This window comes from Bos javanicus, chromosome 3 (genome assembly GCF_032452875.1).
Source record: "Bos javanicus breed banteng chromosome 3, ARS-OSU_banteng_1.0, whole genome shotgun sequence".
NCBI classification, from domain to species: domain Eukaryota; kingdom Metazoa; phylum Chordata; class Mammalia; order Artiodactyla; family Bovidae; genus Bos; species Bos javanicus.
Genome location: NC_083870.1, coordinates 77,342,396 through 77,366,199, shown reverse-complemented (window position 1 = coordinate 77,366,199; position 23,804 = coordinate 77,342,396). Strand labels below are relative to the sequence as shown.

At 44.7% G+C, this 23,804-nt stretch overlaps 1 protein-coding gene across 5 annotated transcripts in view; it reads right to left on the bottom strand.

Annotated features, from left to right (window-relative positions):
* Positions 1 to 23,804, bottom strand: part of WLS (Wnt ligand secretion mediator) — a 116,523-nt gene that overhangs the window by 39,523 nt on the left and 53,196 nt on the right. For all 5 annotated transcript variants that reach the window (XM_061411634.1, XM_061411637.1, XM_061411638.1 and 2 more), the window contains one exon: positions 5,185 to 5,309. In XM_061411634.1, the coding sequence (XP_061267618.1) occupies positions 5,185 to 5,309 (125 nt within the window). The remainder of the gene's footprint in view (positions 1 to 5,184; positions 5,310 to 23,804) is intronic.

The following is a 23,804-nucleotide window of genomic DNA, read 5'->3' as shown; positions in this document are numbered from 1 at the left end:
ACCTAGACGTGGGTTAAAAAGCAAAGACATCACTTTGCTGACAAAAATCTGTATAGTCAAGGATACGGACTTTCCAGTAGTCACGTGTGGATGTGGGAGTTGGACCATAAAGAAGGCAGAGCACCGAAAAACTGTGGTGCTGGAGAAGACTCTCAAGAGTCCCTTGGACTGCAAGAAGATCAAACCAGTCAATCTTAAAGGAAATCAACACTGAATATTCATTGGAAGGACTGATGCTGAAGCTGAAGCTCCAATACTTTGGCCACCTGATGCGAACAGTGGACTCACTGGAAAAAGATCCTGATGCTGGGAAAAATTGAAGGCAGAAGGAGAAGAGGGCGACAAAAGATGAGATGGTTGGATGGCATCACCGATTCAGTGGACATGAACTTGGGCAAACTCCAGGAGATGGCGAGAGACAGGGAAGCCTGGTGTGCTGTAGTCCATGGGGTCACAAAGAGTTGGACATAACTTGGCAACTGAACAACTACAGCTAGGAAGGCCTCCTGGACTTCCTGCCAAGCAGTTTAAGAGGTACCAGCCAGCACATGGCAGTGGGAGATTGGTGAGTAGGGGCACAGCTTGCTTTTGAAAATGAAATTCTGTTCCAACTCCACAGGACACAAGGCTTTGTGGCCTAGCTGAGGGGTGGGGGAAGCTCTCAAGTATGGGCATAGAGAAGCATGAGCTTCAGCAACTGAGGACTCTTTCCCAATGGACCAGACAAGTGTCTGCCTTCATGCTGGGTTTGTATTCCAGCTTTAATGTTTGCCTGGTACCTTCTGATGAAGTGATGGAGGGATGGAATTTGGTATTCCTAAGCTTGAATTCTCAGGGCCTCCAAAAGTTTTTGTAAATCTTCAGAGCAAAAAGTCCAGAGGAGAAAGGAAGATAAGAAGGAGTCTGTTCCTCTGTGATCCTGGGGGTGGGGATGGGGGAGCGGTTTACTAGACAGTCAGAGCTCAAGAGTGCAATAAACAGACCTGCAGGGACAGAAGACACAAATGACAAAAACAGAGGTAGAGCAGGTACAGATCTGGCTTACGTGCTTCCACTCTTTCCTTTCCTACTCATGGTAGACATCATTGATCAATCATGATTGTTTTTCATTTTCTAAGATCTTAGGGGTTCTTATCAGAATGACCAGCTGATTAGACATGGCATTTGAAATTTTAAAAATTCTTCTGTAGAAAGAATCCTTCTTTTCCAAAACTCAGCTGCAAGTTGGATAAGTCTGTATAGATCTTTCTCTCCCTTCTGCTCCCTTCTCTTCTACTTATAAATCAAAGCAGGAAGGACTCTGCAAAATTGCAGAAAATACAGTATAGGCTCTAATTCAGCCTCAGATGAAGCTGAACTAAGGAGGCTAATTGCCTGCTCTTGTAACAGCAAAAAGTGGATATTCTGATGTGTTTCCAATAAGCTAATTTACAGAAATTGAGTTTGAAGGCAACAAAACTTGTCTTCAAACAAGTTGTCACGTGTCTCACCCAAGGTCCCAAAAGTCGTGGCAGAATTGGGTTGAGGACATGAGTCTTGCAAGTCCAGCCTCCAGCTCTGATAGGGAGGAGGACACGTGAATGCAGCAGAAAGAAAGGAATGCTGTGGCCTTGGACACACCTGCAGGCAGGCCTTGTGCTACAGTAAGGAGGACACTGAACTTCAAGCCAAGAGGTTCAAATTCTAGTCCTGACCTCACCCCTTACTGGGTAGCTGGGGAAGGTCACCCACCTCATTTGGTCTCATTTTCTTTCTAAGTAAAGCGTGAATGCATACTTAGTCGCTCATTCATGTCCAACTCTTTGCAATTCCATGGATTGTAGCCTGCCAGGCTCCTCTCTCCATGGGATTCTCCAGGCAAGAATACTGGAGTGAGTAGCTATTCCCTTCTCCAGGGGATCTTCCCGACCCAGGGATCAAATCTGAATTTCCTATTTTGCAGGCAGATTCTTTACCATCTGAGCCACCAGGGAAAGTACAGCAAGAAGGTTTACTTATGTGATCTCTTGAGTTCCTTCTAATGCCCCTTCATGGGTCTTCCACTCCCTTGTCTTCCACTCCCCTGTCCCTACACAGAGGGTACCACCACGACATGAGACAGATTTACTTAAATCCAACAGATCAGGGACGCACACAGGGTCCTGGGATCCTGGCCTGTCCTACCTGCCTCAGACAAATTCACCATATCCTGCTGGGGACTTTTCTTTATGCACTGAGGTTCTGCCTCTGCCAGTATTTAGGGCATTTAGAAAGAAAGATTTCCTGCTCTCTCTCCCTCCTTTTCCTTTCCCCAGCTGCCTCAGCCCTCCCCTAAATCCAGCATGAGACTGGCTAATTAGGACAAATTACAGCAGGTGGCAACTTGACTTTTTTTTTTTTTAAACTTCACAATCCACCAGGGACTAAAAAGCTTTAAAGCAATTTCTCATTTAATCTTCAGACTCAAGTCTAAATTTCACTGCAATCAAAAAGCATAGATTTGATGATTCATTTCCTTCACACTTTTCAAGGTTTAGTATCTTTCTTGAAAGGGATCAACACATCCTAAAGATAATCAAGCAACTATCATTAAGAAGTAGTTGCAGGCTTCTTAACAACCTCCCCTGACTCTGCTTCTCAGCGCCCTCTAAAGAGTTTAAGTAAGGTGAGAAATGACTTTTCCCTTTTTCTGAGAATGAAATTCCATATGCAAAAGCTTTATATCCTTTAGCTTTAAACATCCAACCAGTCTTACCCTTGAATGATGCAATCAACTTGCAGCAACAGTTAGAAAGGTTTTAATTAATTTCCTCCACTGCATACAAAGATCTAGAAATATTACATATCTCTCTTCTGCTACCTCCAGTTCCTCTTTACCATTCCTTTTCACCTACAGATTACCCCCAAGGGCCTACTCAACGGAGAAGGCAATGGCACTCCACTCCAGTACCCTTGCCTGGAGAATCCCATGGACGGAGGAGCCTGGTAGGCTGCAGTCCATGGGGTCACTAAGAGTCGGACATGACTGAGCAACTTCACTTTCACTTTTCACTTTCATGCATTGGAGAAGGAAATGGCAACCCACTCCAGTGTTCTTGCCTGGAGAATCCCAGGGACGGAGGAGCCTGGTGGGCTGACGTCTATGGGGTCACACAGAGTCGGACACGACTGAAGTGACTTAGCAGCAGCAGCAAGGGCCTACTCAAAACAATTCTGGATGAATTTGGGGGGGGGACCCTACATTTGATTATTAAGGAAAGGATCTACTGAAGTCACTTTCAAATTTTATCAAGCTTAAGAGAAGGAATTGAAATCCTATTAAAACACAGGTTCCTTGGTTCTGTGCGAATTTTGATTCTTGTGTTTGGAGTGTGACCTGAAAATCTGCATTTCCTACAAGCTACCAGGTGATGCTGATGATGTTAATTCTTAGGCCACACTTTCCGTAGCTCTGATCTAGGAACCCTAGGGAAAGAGAAACTTAACAAATACCAGGTACCCCAAAAGATGCTTATATGTAGGGCGCATGGTTGGCCCATGAGCGATTTAGTTAATATGTTTTGTCCTGGTGGCCCATCTGGTGAAACATGTCCCAGACTAGATTCAAGTGGTAAGATTCGTTCTGTTATCTAGTCCTTACAGAGATTCCACAGGCAGGTATTAATTATTATTTCATTTGGCAAAGGAGAAACTGAAGCTTGAGCAGATAAAGCAAGCTAGCCTGAGGGAATGCAGTCAGTAAATGAAATGGTCTGGAATTGAAGCCAAGTTATTTGTTGTCTGCTGTTTAGTGAACTTGGTCATGTCCGACTCTTTTGGGATCTCATGGACTGTAGCCTGCCAGGCTCCTCGATCCATGGGATTTCCCAGGCAAGAATACTGGAGTGGGTTGCCATTTCCTTTTTCAGGAGATCTTCCTGACCTAGGGATTGAACCCGCATCTCCTGCATTATAGGCAGATTCTTTACCACTGAGCCACTGGGGAGTGTTTTGCTCCAAATCCAGGCCTTTAACCAATGGTAATGAACCTGCACAGCCCCATTTTAGTCCTCTTCAGGGCAGGATGGGGGCATGGTTCTCAGAGGCTTCAACCTGTTATCCTCACCATTCCACAGGAAAACCCAACTTTGCAGTTGTAAGCAAAAGTGAAGAACTAAATCGATCAACAGAGCAAGTACTACAAAGTAGCCAAATTCTTCAGCAGCAACTGACCTGAAGATGTCAAGTGATAAACGACATAATCAGGAATGTGCTTCAGTGCAGTTTGGCCTCTCCTCCATTTCATGCAAAGAAAATCAGATTATTTCTGTCCATGAAGGGACATCAGAGGTCACCTAGCTGGTGGTGCTCCCTGTCAACACTCTTGAGGAATGTGAATAACCACGAGTAACAGTAACTACGGCTCCATTTCAACTTCAGAGATTTTGGCAGGTGGGGGAGGGTGCGTAGGACAGAATCTTGGGGAGGCATGTTTGAGGGCAGCACTTGGCACTGGAAAAGGGCACCCAGTAATTCTGATTTGGTCCTTATACAGTCAAATCCCACTGGCCTCTGAGGGCCACTGACTCCATCCCTGTATTTTAATTCCTCAAGATTCTGAGGCCTTTGTCCAAGAGAAAGTGTCTCCCTACACTCAATGCAGGATAGGGATATTCTTCCCTCTGGGTGGTTAAACAAATCTTCCTGGAAGAACCAAGAAAGGAGAGTCCTACAGATGTGCAAAAAGACTGAGGTCACAAAGGAAACTAGATTCCTCCCTCAGGCCCTTCTTTTTGTCTATGATGTTTGTTCCCTGGGATTGTTAGTCTTCACACCTGCACACTGATTTTGGCAACAGAGATGCCTAAGAAACAGAGAGCAGACACATGCATTGATCCAATATGAACAGATTTACCCACCTAAAATAACTAAGCAACATTCTTCAAACACTTTTAGCTAATTAACAAAAGAACAAAGAGCTTATTTTTATGGAAGTATTTTAGAGAAACAACTAAATCACTTCAAACAAACATTCCTCCTTCTGTTCTTTGCTCCTTTGCAGGGACATGAAATATCTAAATTGCCCTCTTTTAGGACAAAGGATGGTGACTACTAATCTTTGTGAGTCATGTATGCTTAGGAACAAGGACTCTGTTTGAGCAAATGTTCCCACATACCTGGAAACCAAATAAAAACCCCATCAACTAGGACATCAAGGTACCCTACCTTGGGGGAGGTGAAGGTACATTTGAGTTTCCGGGGCACTCTCTCATGGGCCATTTCAGTCCACTCAGCAAACATATCATCACGGTAAGCCAGAGAAACATCCATGGAAACTTCTGCATTTTCTCCTGCAAGAGAAATGATCCACAATTCAGAAATGGCTTCTGGAAAGATACTTTGAAAACAGTTTAAAAACTCTTATAGGATCCACCATGGAAACCAACAAGACAAAAGAGATGTATCAGTTCCTGCTGCTGCTGCTAAGTCGCTTCAGTCGTGTCCGACTCTGTGCGACCCCACAGACGGCAGCCCACCAGGCTCCCCGTTCCTGGGATTCTCCAGGCAAGAATACTGGAGTGGGTTGCCATTTCCTTCTCCGATGCATGAAAGTGAAAAGTGAAAGTGAAGTCGATCAGTCGTGTCTGACTCTTAGCGACCCCATGGACTGCAGCCCACCAGGCTCCTCCGTCCATGGGATTTTCCAGGCAAGAGTACTGGAGTGGGGTGCCATTGCCTTCTCTGGCATCAGTTCCTATCAAGCACCAAACCTGACTTTCCAAATCTGAAGACTTAAAAGTCACAGGATGAATGTCTGAGCTGGATGCTGGGTCCCCTCCCATCACCAACTGCTCTGCTAAGGAGTCAAAGAGTTCCCACTGAAATTCCTCTAGAGGCGGCGGTCTCATTCTGAGCCAGTTCCAAATGGTCAGGTTCTGACTCAACATGTATCCTCCTTAACTTATACCACTGGTCCTGCTACTACTGCTAAGTCACTTCAGTCGTGTCCGACTGTGTGCAACCCCATAGACAGCAGCCTACCAGGCTCCCCTGTCCCTGGGATTCTCCAGACAAGAACACTGGAGTGGGTTGCCATTTCTTTCTCCAATGCATGAAAGTGAAAAGTGAAAGTGAAGTCGCTCAGTTGTGTCCGACTCTTAGCGACCCCAGGGACTGCAGCCTACCAGGCTTCTCCACCACTGGTCCTACATCCCCCCATATGAGTCCCATGGCACATGAGGTCATTTTTCCACAAAAGTGCCTTAGCACTTGAAACCTACAACTCATCTGTTCTCTCCTCTCTGATCAAAATGACCAAGATTTTTCGCCACCTCTCAGATAAATGACAAGTACCTTGGGTGCTTTCTTCAGGAACACTCTAGTTTGAAAGATCCTTTCTAAAATTCCCCCAAGAAGTTCTCAAATGCAGGCTCTTCTGCTTCTCTAAAATTCAAAACTCTTCAGAGTGTGGACAAAGTTAATTTAAGATGTGAAGGATTTCTCTAAATTTAAGACTTATACATAGACAAGAATATTAAAATAAGTTCATAATTATACAAATGAACATTCACATATATACTTCTGTATCAATAAGGACCATGAATGGGTTTAACTCATCACAGAGCTCATTAAAGAGATAAGTTTGATAAAAATCACATCTATCCATTTGGTCTGTTTTATACTCTGTTGAGCAAGTTTCAGAATAGAGGAGTCTTAATGGGGAAAAAAGCGCAACTACATGTCTACAATGACCATGGTGAGCCAGCTCCCACTGGGGTTATGAGACTGGGCTCAGTTCTGGGTCCTGGAACCTCAACTCCAGGTCACAAGGGAAACAGGCAAGAATAGCTGCTGTCCAGAAAACTGGGGCTTTACTATCCACTGACCCAGTGTGGCTTGAAGATAATTTGACAGTGCAGTACATTCCTAGTTCTCTGAGGAAATCTAGGAAGACAAAGAAATAATGCAGGAAAGAAGGGATCTGAAGCCATTCTGATATAGACAAAACTCTCGATGAACATCAGTGCCCACTCTTTTATTAGTACCATTTATATCCTCAATCTCTAATAATGAACTATTGGAGAGAAAAAGTTAAAAAAAAAAAGTCCCACTTAAAATGATATCAAAAAGAGTAAAAAAAAAACCTAGGAATAAACTTAACCAAGAAATAAAATAAAATACCTATACTCTGCAAACTATGAAATACTGATGCAAGAAATTAAAGATGATACAACGAAATGGAGAGATCTCCCATGCTCTTGTAATGGAATAATTAACACTGTTAAAATGGCCATGCTACCCAAAGCTATCTACAGATGGAATGCAGTACCTACGAAAATACCCATGCCCTTTTTCACAGAACTAAAACAAAGAATCCTAAAATTTATATGGGACCACAGAAGACCCCGAACTGCCAAAGCAATATTGAGAAAAAATAAAGCTGGAGGTATCACCTTCCCAGATTTCAGACTATACCACAAAGCTACAGTAATCAGCTTTGTGGTATAGTAATTGTGTAATTGTCAGTAATTGACACAAAATGGACACACAGATCAACAGAGCAGAATAGTGAACCCAGAAATAAACCCATGCACCTATGGTCAATTAATCTATGACAAAGGAAGCAAGAATATACAATGTAGAAAGGACAGTCTCTTCAATAAGCAGTGCTGGAGAAACTTGGACAGCTACATGTAAAAGAATGAGATTACAACATTCCCTCAAACTATATACAAAAATAAACTCAAAACGTATTAAAGACCTAAATGTAGGACATGACACTATAAAGAGGAGAATATAAGCAGGACACTCTTTGACTTAAATCACAGAAGGATTTTTTTCTGGATCAGTCTCCTAAGGCAAAAAAATAAAAGCAAAAGTAAACAAACTGAAACCTAACTAAACTTTAAAGCTTTTGCATAGCAAAGGAAAGCAATAATAAAACAAGAAGACAACCTATGGGACGGAGAAAATATTTACAAATGATGCAACCAACAAGGGGTTAATAGTCAAAATACAAAAACAGGTCCTACAACTCAACATTTTTAAAAAACCAAATAACCCAGTCAAAAAATGGGCAGAAGACCTGAAGATATTTTTCCTAAGAAGATATTCAGATGGCACATGAAAAGATGCTCAACATTGCTAATTATTAGAGAAACGAAAGTCAAAGCACAATGAAGTATTACCTACACCTGTCAGAATGGCTAGCACAGAAAAGTCTACAGATAACAAGTGGCAGTGAGGATGTAGAGAAAAATGAACCCTGTACTCTGTTATTGGCAATGTAAATTGGTGTAGCCGCCATGGAAAAGAACATGGAGATTCTTCCAAAAACTAAAAACAGAACCGTATGACCCGGCAATTCCACTCCTGGGTATATATCCAGAAAAACCAAAAACACTGATTCAAAAAGATGCATATACTCTAATGTTCATAGCAGCAATAGTTTCAACACAAGATATAGAAGCAACCCAAGTGTCCGTCAACAAATGAGCGGATAAAGATGTGGTATAAGAAGGAGATTCAAGAGGGAGGGGACATATGTATACCTATGGCTGATTCATGTTGAGGCTTGACAAAAAACAACAAAATTCTGTAAAGCAATAATCCTTCAACTAAAAAATAAATAAGTAAATAAATAAGATGTGGTACAAATTTCACACACACAGTGGAATATTAGTCATAAAAAAGAATGAAATTCTGCCACTTGCAGCAATGTGGAGGACCTAGAGAATATTATGCTTAGTGAAATAAGTCAGGGAAAGACAAATACTGTATGTTATTACTATATGTGGAATCTAAAATAATACAAACAAATGTATATGGCAAAACAGAAGTAAATATTAAAAAAAAACAAAACTGGTGGTTACCTGTAGGGAGAGGAAACGGGGAGGGGCATGTCAGGGGTATGATATTAAGAGATACAAACTCCTATGTATAAAACAAACAACAAGGACATATTGCATAGCACAGAGGCTTGTAGCCATTATCTTATAATAACTGTTAATAGAGTATAACATGTAAAAAAGAAAACCTGAATCTCTATGCTATATGGGGCTTCCCTGGTGGCTCAGATGGTAAAACGTCTGCCTGCAATACGGGAGACCCAAGTTCGATTCCTCGGTTGGGAAGATGCCCTGGAGAAGGAAATGGCAATCCACTCCAACACTCTTGCCTGGAAAATCCCACGGACGGAGGAGCCTGATAGGCTACAGTCCATGGGGTCACAAAGAGTCGGACATGACTGAGCGACTTCACTTCGCTTCACTATGCTACATATCTGAAACTAATATAATACTGTAAATCAACTATACTTCAATGAAAAAATAATGAACGATAATAAATCCTCAAATATGGTGAATTGGCCACCTGTGTTTTCTCATCTCACTCCTGAAACTCCACAAAAAAAAAAAAAAAAAAAACAGGAAAGGAAAATAAAAGCCATTAAATCACAAGGGGGGAAATGGTAGTGACATGAGCAGATCAGAGATTGCAACAATTTTTTTGAAGATGAAAAACAGATGAAGTAGGATTTTCTGGCAGCCACAAAGATGGGCACAGCTGAAACTCCACAGAAGGGATATTTTGGAAAAGCGAGCCAATGTGTCCAATAGACCCCCGAGCCACTCAGAACTGGAAAGTACCAGGTGTTGCATAAGACAGGAAAGGCAAGACGCTGACAACAGAGAAGTGGGGTCAAAGTCTATACGCAGAATCACTGGAACCCCAGTTCTCATCCATCTTCTCAGCTTCACACAGTCCAGGAGGAGACTCTGGACTTGAGGACACCAGGCCGTGCAGAGACCCAGCGCTGAGAATGCAGAATAATAAGTCTGTATAAGAAACTGTGGGATGCCTGGCTTGGCAGAAGCAATAATCAGAGTTTGTATATCCTCTTGGTTAGGAGCCAGAATGACTACAACTGCTCCTTGCTTGGCAGCCTCAGTGGTCCAGAGAAAGAACTGGCCAGAGCTTCCATGTGTGAGTTGAGTATCAGGCACCACTTTACCTCCTTTTCACTTCTAAGCCTGGGATTAGGAATTGGGACTGTCAACTCTGTTGAAAAGGCATTTCCACAGAACTCAACAGTATAAATATGGATGGTATAAAGGAAGTTATCAGTTCTTATGTTGAGCTCCTTGGAGGGCCAGGGTTCAGGGCAGCACTGGCCTTAGATACAACACGGCAGGCGCGGTCCTGAATCTCGGCCTCAGACTTTTAAAGGGTCCTTCTCCAGGGACTTCAGTGCTGGCACAGTGGTTAAGAATCTGCCTTGCAATGAAGGGGGACATGGGTTTGATCCCTTGTCAGGGAACTAAGATTCCATGTGCTGCAGGACAACGGAGCCCACACACAGCAACCAGAGAGTCACATGGCACAACTAGAGAAGCCTGCAAGCGGCAACTAGTGAACCCATGCACTGCAACAAAAGAAGTCCACAAGCTGCAGTCAAGAGCACTCATACCACACTGAAGGCCCAGCGCAACAAAAAATAAATAAATGAATGAAAGTCTCTCAGTCGTGTCCGACTCTTTGTGACTCCATGGACTGTAGCCCATCAGGCTCCTCTGTCCACGGGGATTCTCAAGGCAAGAATACTGAAGTGGGTTGCCATGCCCTCCTCCAGGGGATCTTCCCAACCCAGGGATCGAACCCAAGTCTCCTGCATTGCAGGCGGATTCTTTACCATCTGAGCCACCAGGGAAGCCCAGTGTAAATAAATAAATATATATATAAAATTAAAAAATAAATAAAGGGTCCCACTCTGTCCACCCTTTCCCAGCTGTTCACTTCTTCTCCAGATGAGACGACCCTGAAGTGAAAGGGACATGCTCACCAAGAGCCTAACCTCTCCACCAATTTACAGAACATGGCCCAGGAACTCAGGAATCCAGAATACATACTCAGACAGCTCCGAGCCTATTTCCACATCCTGGGGAGGAGGACAACTTCCCCAGATCTGGTCTCCCAAAGGGAACTCCACAACCACTCGTGTGCCTTTGGGCTCACAAGTGATCAAAGGGCTGCTGTTTTTGAGGACATGGACAGAGATTGAGCTTGGAGGGTGGGGTGTCCACACATAAACATATTCTTTGTGTGGGATGGAGTCAGGGATGGGAAGAAAGGTCCCTGGTCCATCCCATTTTTGACACAGAATTCCAAGGAGTCTAAGAATCCCAAATTTAAACCCAGACTTCCAGTTCATCATGAAGGTAGATTAGTTACATTTGGGTGATAGGACTTATTTGGCTCAACAATTTGTTGGTGTGATTTATTACTTTAAAATTTGTAGACATATGGCAGCCATGCCTTCATAGGTACTCTTGCCCTGGGCCCCACAAATGTTAGGGGTGGACCTTACAAAGCAGGTGCCTCAGGGAGAGAAAGTGCCAGACACACTTGCCTCCTGGCCTTCTTCCTATTTTGAGTTATTGCTACCTGTTGGGAATCTCAAAACTGTTTTAAAACATGCTGTTAAAAACAAAAATTTTAAAGACTGTTTTCATGTACAATTACTCTCTATTAGGCCCTCATGACTTCCGTGCTTTCATTTAAATAACCTCACTTAACAACTCTATAAAGTGGGCATGGGTATTTCCTTTTGATTAGTAAGTAAACCGAGGCCCTCAGATATGGAGTGACTTGCCTGAAGTTGTATTGTTGTTGGTAATATGAGAAAGAGAACTATTTTGAAGCCTTCTTAAAAGACAACCATCTTTTTTGTATTGCTTAAATAAAACTGGGTAACTTGTGATGAAATAAGGCCCTCAAATAAGTCACAAAATATGAACAGGTACGTCTTTAATAAAAATAAGGCTCCATGAGAACACTATACTCTTTTATCCTCACACCCATCCTATGATGAAGTCAGCTAGAAAAACTGCCCAAGAATACATGCTAGCAAGTGGTAGAGCTGGGCCTTACACCTCAGTCTGGTTCCCTCAGACCCAACCACGCTCTACTATCTTTGTTGGCAGAAACAGAATTCAAAAGAAACCTAATAGTTGAATCAAGCACACTGCATGCAGAGGCCACTTAACTCTGACCAAACACAACTTTCTAGGGGAGAGAAACATGCAGTGCTCCCAGGAGACCGCTAGGAACATGGCTGCAATTCTCTAATCTGAGCACTGAGGAGAGGAACTGCCAGAACCTACAGAGCACCACTTCAGAAAACTGACTGGAGAAGTGTAAAGGGACCCATCCTGCCTGGAGCTGGAAGCCCAGGGATGCCTGTGTTCCAATCATGGATCTGGCCCTAACTTGGTATGTGATCAGGGATGCTGCTAAGTCGCTTCAGTCGTGTCTGCTTTCAACTCCAACCCTCAAGAGACAGCACAGGTTATCTTTCCAGACCTGCTGCTTCAAGAGAAGCCAGATTCAGATGGTTATGCTGCTGCTGCTGCTAAATCGCTTCAGTCGTGTCCGACTCCATGCGACCCCATAGACGGCAGCCCACCAGGCTAGTCTGTCCCTGGGATTCTCCAGGCAAGAATACTGGAGTGGGCTGCCATTTCTTTCTCCTCAGATGGTTATATATCTCTCAATTTTTGCATGTTAATAACCAACTCACTAAAAACAAAACGAAGGGACTTCCCTGGCAGTCTGGCAGTTAAGCATTTGCCTTGTCTTGCAGGGGATGCAGTTTTAATCCCTAGTTAGGAACTAAGATCCCACATGCAGTGAAGCAACTAAGGCTGCTAGCTGTAACTAGAGATCCTGCACGGCCTGGAGCCCATGTTCTACAACTAGAGAGCCCACGCACCACAACAAAAGATCCCACGTGACGCAACGAAGACCCCACGTGCCACACTGAAGACTCAATGCAGCCAAACAAAAAATAATAAATATCTTGAAAACAAAAAAACACCAAAAGGAAACAAAATCTCTCCGCAGGTCAGCTAAGAAAACATCATTCTTTGGGGTGAAGGGAGACACTTTTCATACTGCCCCACACCACTATTCTTTTCTTCCCATTTTACCACCAAGTGAAGTTCTTCCTAAACTTTTCTATTTTGTTCATGACATTCACCACAGGCTCTGCCTAATCCTCATGGATCACCTCCCTACTTTCTGTGCTGTCTGGGGCAGATGTTATCATTTCTGTTCATAAGGCAGAGAAGCCAAGACTCAGCTTCCCCTAGAAACATCAGACAAGCTTCTAGAGCTTCATAGCCTGTGGTTCTTATACAGGGAGAATGGCCAGTTCAAGTGACCTGCTAGCCCCCCTCACAGGACTCTGTGATCTCCCCCCACCCATGGACACTCATAGTTTCTTCACCCTGTTGGAATAGGACTTGCCTCCTAGGACGCTGGGGCTTCCGAGGTGGTGCTAGTAGTAAAGAACCCACTGGCCAACACAGGAGACACAAGAGACATGGGTTCCATCCCTAGCTTGGGAAGATCCCTTGGAGAAGGGCACAGCAATCCTTTCCAGCATTCTTGCCTGAAGAATCCCATGGACAAAGCAGCCTGGATGGCTACAGTCCATAGAGTCGCACAGAGTCAGACATGACTGAAGCGACTGAGCACACACCTAGGACTTTGTGATCTTTAAATCAGTTACTACACAAAAAATTCTTAGATCAGTGTTGAAAGCATGATGGGTTTAGCTATTGTTTCTATCATTTCATAAGGGATATGAAAGTAAGTCTCGTACCTACCTTAATTCAAAATAGTTACCGGGTTTCAGAGACATGAACCTCCCATTATGAACCCATATCCAAACCTGGAGCACAAAACTCAGACACAGGAAAACACTGGGCAGAGGACCCAGCAAAGCTGTGAACTCAGCCCCCAGAACCACTTTCTCTTCTGTCTCCAATGGATCGGAAGCAAAGCTCAGCTTTAATGACTATGTTGCAGGTAATAAAACACGGGTCTCATGACTCCTACCGTACTGTTTGGGCAATACTCCCCTCCCCCACCTCCGCAGAGAGAATGAAAGTGAAGCATTCAATTTGAACTCCTTGGGAGAAAGGCAGGAAGGCCAAGACTACCTCTGGCTCCCAGAAAACCTTCTCTATAAGACAAGAATGCTGGTTACACCAGTTCTATGGGGTGAAGCTGTAAAGTATCCACATAGGGCATTTATAAATTTGAGATGCATGACTTTCCACACCTAAATGAGACCAGCAGCTTTTTGTCCTGTGGGCTGTCTGAGCCTCACATTTCTCAAATGACTTTGGAGATACATTTTGTTTGCACGGAAAATCCATTCTCAATACTGGGAAGGGAGGTGTGGAAAGGCACAGCTGGGATTTCCACCCTGTTATGGAAGCAGTGCTCTGACATGAGGAACCTGCACTGCAGGGTTCTGTGGGAGCAGACCCAGACCGAGTACCATTACAGGCAGAAAGATCTGTGCCTTCCCACACTGGGACACACAGACCAGGCATACCCTTCAGAAGCATTTATCTCTGCATGAGTTAAACCATCCTGCCCTTCAAGGGAAAGTGTTTGCCAATCAATTTTGTGAAGACAAGTGGAAAGCCAGAAAGGTAAGCAACTCCTCAGCATAAGCCAAAAATGATGGGGGAGGGGGACAAAGAGCTAGAAAACAGCGTGAGCACCCCAAGAAACCTAGGGTAGCTGCTTAATGTCAGAAGGCCCCTGGGAGGAGGCGCTGAAGTTATGAAAGATGAGCCTTCTTCGAGGAATTCATCAGAACGCTTCTTACCTTACACTTTTGGAAATAGGCATTTGCCAGTCAGGATATTACAAAGAGTGTGGGGGCCAAACAGATCCACTTTTCAATTTTATCTTTATGTCTTCTTAGCTAAGTGACTTTTGATTAAGTCTGTTTCCACCTCTGCAATATAGAAACAGCGGGACCTACTTCCCAAGGCTGTTGACAGAGTCACTTGGCATATAAACACTTAAAAATCCTATTTCTTTTCTATCCAGTCCCATAATGATTAGGTGATATTACTGATCAGTTTGGGGGAAGGCAAGTTACATTAAGAGAAAATAAAGAATTATTTTATGGTTGTCAAAAGCTTTTCAGTACCCTGAGAAACCTTGATTTCCCTGGATCCTTGCCCTGGGAAAAAAATTAGAGATTTCAAAATGCTCACACACATTCCCACATTACATAGGGGAGCTGCCAGTCACCAGGTTTGTTTGGGTAACCTCAGAAGGAGGCCGTGCAGACCAGCCTCCTCCCAGCCTCCTGCAGACATATAATCTGGGGTTATTTATGCCAGCGTTCTTTCCCTGATCAAAAACTCCCTGACCTGGCTTGTATTTTCTTGACGCTTTCAATTAAGGAAATAACAAAACCAAACCTGTCCTATATCCATGGTTAGGTCTGGCAAAAATGGACTCAGCTAATTATAAATTTGGTCCTGGCTGTTTTTTTAAGATGCCCTACAGGCCTGGGTGTGAGGTAGTTATAAAATGAATGAGTACAATTATTTCACAAACCAGACTAACAGTTGAGTTCACCTGTCTCACTTTTACCCCATCGCGTCAAGCATTTGCATTGTGGAGAAGTATTTCTCAACGTGTAAAACATTTTTCTAAGCATTGTCAGAATGATCCCTTGCTATATTCTGAAGCAGTATCTCCTAACTGAAGTAACTTGTCTATGAAAATATGACGGACATTGTGGAATGTTCCTCACATCAGGCCCTTTGCAAAGTGACATCTTCTCAGTTAGAAAATATCCACTTAGCCTTACAGCATCCTACTGAACTGCTTAAAGGATATACATTTCGAAAAGTAGCTGGGGCATCAAATGTTTTATAAACAAATGAATTGGAGGGACAACAGAATATAGAAAAACCACATCCTGGTGTTCACTGAGTTATAGAGTAGCTCTTTTCCCTTCCTTATTTTATTTAAACTTCTTGGCTGCATAGCATACAGGATCTTAGTTCCCCAACCAGGGAACGAACCCAAGCCGCCTGCAGTGGAGACGTGGAGTCTTAACCACCGACCACCAGGGAAATCCCACTCCTTTCCCTTCCAACTCAGCACGCTCATTCTGAGGGGTCTCATCTCTTCCTGGAGCATCAGTCACCTCTCAAGTTCAGATTTCCCTCCTGAGTTTCAAATCTGCATGCCCACTTTCCACTGGATGGATGGCTCTATTTCCACGGTTCACAAAAGAAAGCCAAACCACCAAATTCAGTCCATTCTCTGAGCTCATCAAGTCTTATAGATTTATCTCCCTCTCTGTCCTCACCACCACCCTCCACTTGTTCAAAGTGAAAGTGTTAGTCACTCGGTCATGTCCGACTCTTTGCAACCCTATGGACTGTAGCCTGCCAGGCTCCTCTGTCCATGGAATTCTCCAGGCAAGAATACTGGAATGGGTAGCCATTCCCTTCTCCAGGGTATCTTCCAGACCCAGGGATCAAAGCTGGGTATCCCACATTGCAGGCAAATTCTTTACCGTTTGAACCACCAGGGAAGCCCTTATTCAAGGCTACCATCATCTCAGGTCTAGATGACTCAAACACATGCCCCATGTATGTTTTTCACACTGTAGTCAGATAGATGATTTCTAAAATACTTTCAATGCCTTTACATTGCCCTCAGTCTAATCTTGAAATTCCTTAAAGGCATACAAGACTAAGACCTGGCTCCTGGTTAGCATCAGGATCTCATCTCACAACCCTCTTCCTATCCCTGCCTGCTACACTGGTCACCTTAGCCTGCCATACCACTTCCAGCCTTGAAGATGGGTAAGAGTTCAGGCTCCAGAGAGAGGCAGCCTGGGATCAGGGACCACCTTGACCACTTGGTGCCTGTGCAATGGTTGGCAAGTCACTGAACTTCTCTACAAAGCGGGGGGGGGGGGGAGGGTGGTGACAATGTGTCCATCTCCTACGGTTGTGAGGATTAAATGTGCTAGTCACTCACACAGCCCTGGCATACAGTAAGTACTCAGCAACTGCTGACTGCTTTTTTAAGGCTTCCCTGATATTTTGGAAGGACTGATGCTAAAGCTGAAACTCCAGTACTTTTGGCCACCTCATGTGAAGAATTGACTCACTGGAAAAGACTCTGAGGCTGGGAGGGATTTCGGGCAGGAGGAGAAGGGGACGACAGAGGATGAGATGGCTGGATGGCATCACCGACTCAATGGACATGAGTTTGAGTGAACTCCAGGAGTTGGTGATAGACAGGGAGGCCTGGCGTGCTGCGATTCATGGGGTCGCAAAGAGTCAGACACGACTGAGCAACTGAACTGAACTGATAACTCAGTTGGTAAAGAATCTGCCTGCAATGCAGGAGACCCTGGTTCAATTCCTGGGTCAGGAAGATCCTCTGGAGAAGGGATAGGCTACCCATTCCAGTATTCTTGGGCTTCCCTTGTGGCTCAGCTGGTAAAGAATCCACCTGCGAAGTGGGAGACCTGGGTTCGATCCCTGGGTTGGGAAAATCCTCTGGGAAAGGGAAAGGCTACCCACTCCAGTATTCTGGCCTGGAGAATTCCATGGACTGTATAGTCCATGGGGTTACAAAGAGTCAGACACAACTGAGCAACTTTTACTTTTCAGTTTCACTAAAAGTTATCTACACTTACTACACTTGGGGTCCCTGCTAGCACACTGGGTTTTTACTAGGAGCCTTCTTTGAGAGGGTATATTACAAAAGAGCTTTTCCTCTGGGCTGCAGACAGTACTCTGAAGATAGTGCTTGGCATCCTCCCTCATGCCAGAATAACACCTGCTCATCTTCTAGAATTCTACAGACTCATTCCCACCTTCCCTCGCCCACTGAAACAGAGGGAGGGCTTCTCCTCTTGCTCCTGCAGCAGCCTGTGTGTTGCTGTAACACGTATCCTACTGCAGCTCAGCTACTGACTACTTCCCTGTATCGCCTTCCCTGCCCACCTCCCACTTTGAGAGGTTCTGAGAGCCAAGGACTGCCTCCGTCTTGTTCATAGCTACATCGCTCATGTCTTTACAAATCATCATTAAATACCTGACAAATTAATGAGTGAATATAATTCTTCTTTCTCCAAATAGCCTTAAATTCCAATATTCTCTCTGTCACTCCATCATTTCTATACCACTTGTGTGTAGTCTACAGTCTGCTATTTTGGGGGCATTCACTTTATTTCCCCTACAACCTGCTTCCTTTCTCTCACCACCACACATATGTGTACACACACACACACACACACTCAGATAAAAAGAATGTTCTTCAAATTTGGCCAAGGGTACCATCAAGGAGCAATACACCTGCTCTTTAGGACTGGGTGGAAACAGAGTGAGCCGGAGGGGGGTCACCATTCCCTTTCTCCTGCTTTATCTGAATTACAATATGGAGTTGCAATAGTGTTGTGCTTGAGAGGGCTAGTAGGGGTAAAGGAGGAGACGACTCCTGAGAGTCTGTCGCACTGCAAGAAGATCAAACCAGTCAATTCAAAAGGAAATCAACCCTGAATACTCATTGGAAGGACTGATGCTGAAGCTCCATTACTTTGACCACCTGATGCAAAGACTCAACTCACTGGAAAACACCCTGATTCTGGGAAAAGATTGAAGGCAAAAAGGAGAAGAAGGTGACAGAGGATGTAGTGACAGAGGTTAGATAGCATCACTGACTCAATGGACATGAATTTGAGCAAACTCTAGGAGATAGTGAAGGACAGGGAAGCCTGGCGTGTTGCAGTCCACAGGGTCACAAAGACTCAGACACGACTTAGCAACTGACCAACAACAATCATGCTTGTCCACATCTACAGAGATAAGAGAATAGATTGAACTACTGGTAAGACTTCAGAGAAGAAAAATCTACAGCAACCATTTGGGCATGACATGTTAGGTCTCTGATAATCTACTCAAGCCTACTTTTCTGGGACATAAAAGTCCATCAGGAACTGAGGAATCATAACAGCTGATGCTGCCACCAAGATGGAATAATATACCTCTGAAAGCGCTAATGCTAGTTGGACCATCCAATCCATGTTTTCCTCCATCAAATATATTTAAGCACCTACTAGTAGTCCCTTGGACTGCAAGGAGATCCAACCAGTCCATTCTGAAGGAGATCAGCCCTGGGATTTCTTTGGAAGGAATGATGCTAAAGCTGAAACTCCAGTACTTTGGCCACCTCATGTGAAGAGTTGACTCATTGGAAAAGACTCTGATGCTGGGAGGGATTGGGGGCAGGAGGAGAAGGAGATGACAGAGGATGAGATGGCTGGATGGCATCACTGACTCGATGGACATGAGTCTGAGTGAACTCCGGGAGTTGGTGATGGACAGGGAGGTCTGGCATGCTGCGATTCATGGGGTCGCAAAGAGTCAGACACAACTGAGTGACTGAACTGAACTGAGTTTCAAGGCAGAGTCATTGCCCTCAATTGTTCACAGTAAGGTAAGGAAGGCAATTGTTTTTCATGACTTAGCTGCTAAGTCATGTCTGACTCTGTGTGACCCCATGGATTATAGCTTGCCAGGTTCCTCTGTCCCAGGGATTTCTCAGACAAGAATACTGGAATGGGTTGCCATTTCCTTCTCCAGGGGATATTCTCAATTCAGGGATCGAACCAGCATTTCCTACATTGGTAGGTGGATTCTTTACTAATGAGCCACCAGGGAAGGAACATTACCCCATGTGGGTAGTGTATATGAAACAGATATATTCAGTCAGTCCTCTGTATCCACAGATGCAGAACCTGCAGAAATGGAAGGCTGACTGTACTATACCATATAAAGGTGCAGTATATAAAGGATGTGGGCATCTGTGAATTTTGACATTCACAGGGGTCCTGAAACTAATCCCCTAGGGATATCAAGGGACCACTGTAGTCAGCATAAGCTGTCAAGAGTACTCACTAGGGGGCTGAGAAACACTGCACAGAATATACAATCTTCTGGAGTATCTCATCTAAAAGCAATGATGTTTAACTGTTGACTCACAGGATGAGTAAGAGTTCACTAGGTAAGGAAGCAGGAGAAGAAATTATAGGCAGAGGGAACCACAGGGCTAAAGAGTCATGGGAGCACAAAATAGCACAGTGCAGTCAGAGAAATCAACTCATTCACTATGGCAGGGAATGGGAGATGGAGTAAAGAAAACAGATAAGGTTGGGATGAGGAAGCATCTGCTGAGAAAGAGAAGAAATGTGCTCTGAACATTGCAGCATCTTATTTAGAAGGATGTTTAAGCAAAGAGATCTGGCAGCTGTGTGAAAGGCAGACGAATGGGGCGGGGATGGGGGCGGAGGGGGTAGAGAGATCTTGAAAAAATTGAGGCCTGCTGCACTTACACAGCTCTCAGTATGTTTAAGATTATTGACTCTCATAGGAAATGTCACCAGAAGGATCTTCCCTGTTTTCCAAGGAACCTGAACTCAACAATGAACCAATCATTTCCTGACAAAGCTAGAGAAATCAGAACCATCCAAGTTGGCAAGTGTTAAAACACCGGAGAGCAAATGTGGCAACAGCTCTTTCCTATTTGACCATAATCAACATAAACGTGGGGTGAAAACAAGCCTGGCAGCCAGGGGAGGGAAACGCACAGTGGGCTGCTTTGCTTTCTCCCCAGGACGCCGTCAGAGCACAGAGCGTTTAGAAGAACAGCTGACGTGATGCTTATGAAAATCTACCTGCCCTCCCCCCTTCCCACCAAATGCAATTAGAGAAGAGGGCTCCGTTCACCCTGAATCTAAAAATAGATGATGGCAGAGTTCACAGACTGACAGCTGCATTCTCATATGTAACTAGGAGAGGAAAGGGATGGCTAATTTAACTTAACAACCCCCAAAACAAACAGTGCGGAAGTAGTCCAGGATAAAGAGAAAACACAAAGGTCACTTCTTCAAAGGGCTAGAAGAGGAATGGGGTCACTCCATGGCAGTTTATTAGTCCTCCTAAAACCCTGCTTGAAACCGGGGAAGCAGTGAGCCCAGATCTGCCCAGAGTCCTTCAGACAGGAGCTCTGATGGATGAAGATGCAGAAGAAGCTCAAGCAAGATCAGGCAGGAGGGCCAGGACTTACCCTCTTCTTCCTACATCACCTGGATACCTAAAAGCTAAGAAAGTCACATTTTCTAGATAAGAGCTCTTCCCCACCATCCCTTCCTCCCATCTCGCTCTTCCTCTAAATCACACTCTGCCTAGCCTGGAGCAGGGAAAAAAAAAAAAATTATCCAGGAAATAAACATGGATCATTAAGGGAAAGAAACCAGGTGTCTCAGAGGAGTCAACCATTTCAGTTTTCCTCTCCTCGGTTCCAAAATGTTTCAGTTTTATTCTACAGTCTGCCGGCCTAGGGAGAGGATTACGATTCGGCTTCAAAAGAAACAAGGACATGCTTGTGAATGGGAAGCGGACCCTCTCCGAGCCTCTCCCACAGATCTGTGCTGGCTCCCGGGGGGCTGCCAGCCAGCTAAATGTCAGATCTCTACACCCCGCATTCCCGTGCCACACTACCTCCATCCCCCTGGTGACTAAGCTGTTTCAGCAGCTGTGTTATTGCTGGAGACAGGCCAGTGTTATTCGCACAGAATATTTGTTTCATGTGGCTTAGGTGGGGATGGGGACTTCCCTGGTGGTTCAGACGATAAAGAATCTGCCTGCAATGCAGGAGACCTGGGTTCGATCCCTGGGTTGGGAAGATCCCCTGGAGGAGGGCATGGCAACCCACTCCAGTATTCTTGCCTGGAGAATCCCCATGGACAGAGGAGCCTGGTGGGCTACAGTTCATGGGGTCACAAAGAGTCAGACACAACTGAGCGACTAAGCACACAGGCGGGGTTTGGGGTTCTCATTTGCAGATGAGGTCCTCCCCTTGATCATCAGTGAGGGCATTCCCTGAGCTCCAGGAAGCAATGGGACAATGTGGGGGAGCTGCTCAGGCTTCCAGGAGATAGACAGACTCAACACCACAGAGAGGGTAGAGAAGGCATCTATGTCTGTGAGAGTGAAGGATAACCAAAAACCAGAGCTCTGGGTCATGGCCCAAAGACCTTCACCCACTCCTTCCTCAGTAAGAGCCACTGATGCTCAGAGCAGGTTCCTTCTGCTCTTCCTCCCCAGGTACTTCTCTCAGTCTCTCCTTTGAAAGACTCTTTCCTTTCTGGTAATGTTGGCACTCCCCCCGCCCCACCCCATCTCAGTCAATCTTTCCATGCATCTATCTCCCCCAAATGCCTCTGAATAGCACTGAGCCTGGCCAGTGTCCTCGTGAGTGCTTGTCCCTCAGCCCCTGGCCCTTCCCTCTCTCACTGGGTGGCTTACCATCATTTACACTCATCTCACTCCTGCAGCAAGTTAGGCCCATTGACTTGTTCATCCCCTCCAACCCCCAACATCTCTATCTAGCCTCTTTCCCAGCATAGTGGGTGTGGCAGGCATTCCTTACCAACTGCTGAACAAGCCAACCCAACACCCTCCCATTGAGGACTGATGGAACACAGGCCCAGGCATGGCACTTGTTACCTTTCTTATCTGTGGGCAGGACCACTTTCTACTTCTGGTCCATTCCAGGCTGCATCCTCCCAAGAGCCCCGCTAGCCTGCTGTTCCTCCTAAGTTGTTCTCACCAATAGCAATCAAGTTACATTTTCGGATGGTGAAGAGATCACAGAAATGTGTTTTCTTGTAAAGGAGGTCTTGTATTTTTAAAAGACAGAACAAAGATTCTCTAAAGCTCTCATTTTTGAGTGCCTATTATGTGTAGATATTTTCAGCCGCACCTAGATGCCAGCCAGATATAGAAGATTATCTGTAATCTCAAAATGAGGAAACCGAGGCGTGTGGTCTCTGTGTCAGTGTGGGAGGGAGGCAAACTGAACAGGCTTTGCCTGACTTCATCACTCCAGGCCTCTCCCATTACATCATGAGTTAGGAGATGAGACCTGTTTCTTGCTCTGGGGAAGTCACTAATTACCTGTACAATTGGAATAAGTCACTTTACACATTGTATTCTTTCATTAAATACTAAAGTTGAACATATGATGACTAAGGTCCCTCTAGTTCTAACATCTCTTGAACACAGAAAACGGAAACACCACCATATGCTTAACTGCCTTGCACCTTTGCAGCGCTGTGTTAAAAACAAAGAACAGTAAAACAATCCCTGCCTTCAGGGCACTTGCAATGGAGCTGGCGTGACCAGGGATAGAAACTTGATGTTGACTAACATAAAGAGTTAAACAGAAACAAATGTAAAAATTCCAGAGTACATGGCAGTCCTGGAGAAAAAACAATGTCATAACTATAAAATGACAAGAGGACATTTCAACAATGGTTTCTTTCCCCCCCATAAAAATACCTTTGTGCTGTCGCCAGGACAAGCCAGCTACCTAAAGGGATCCCGTCCGTTTCACCGGAAAGCTTTGTTTCCGACAAGTTTCGTAAAGGAAAAAGTAGGCTAGCAAAAGCTTTTTATTTCCAACCCACCTTTTCCTCATTCCCATGAATGAGGAGGGGATAAGAGTGACAGCAGGCAGCCAGGGAGAAAAATAATATGGCTGGTGGGTCCTGACCTCTTGGGTTCCTGCCGACAGACAAGCCCGAGAGGCAACATTTAATTGTGAAAAAACCAGCCTTGCTCGCCTCTTATCTTTTTCCTCTGTGACTTAAAACCCACAATTACTGGCAACCCCTAGATTCTGAGTTACTCAGCTGGTGGTGGCAGCAATGGCTGTGTCTGTGGCTGAAAAGCAAAAGGGGAGTTAAATTTTACCTGCCTCGGAAGCCAGCCTTGTGCGAACACAGCCCTAACCCAGCTTTAGGACTTCTCCCATTAAAAAGTTCACAGATGCCCTCCTGTTGGGAAGACCACCATGTGAGAAGTCCAGATTGGGGGGAAAAAAAAATGATTTCCAGCTGCTGTATAATTCAAAGGACAAGCTACAAGTCTCAAATCCTG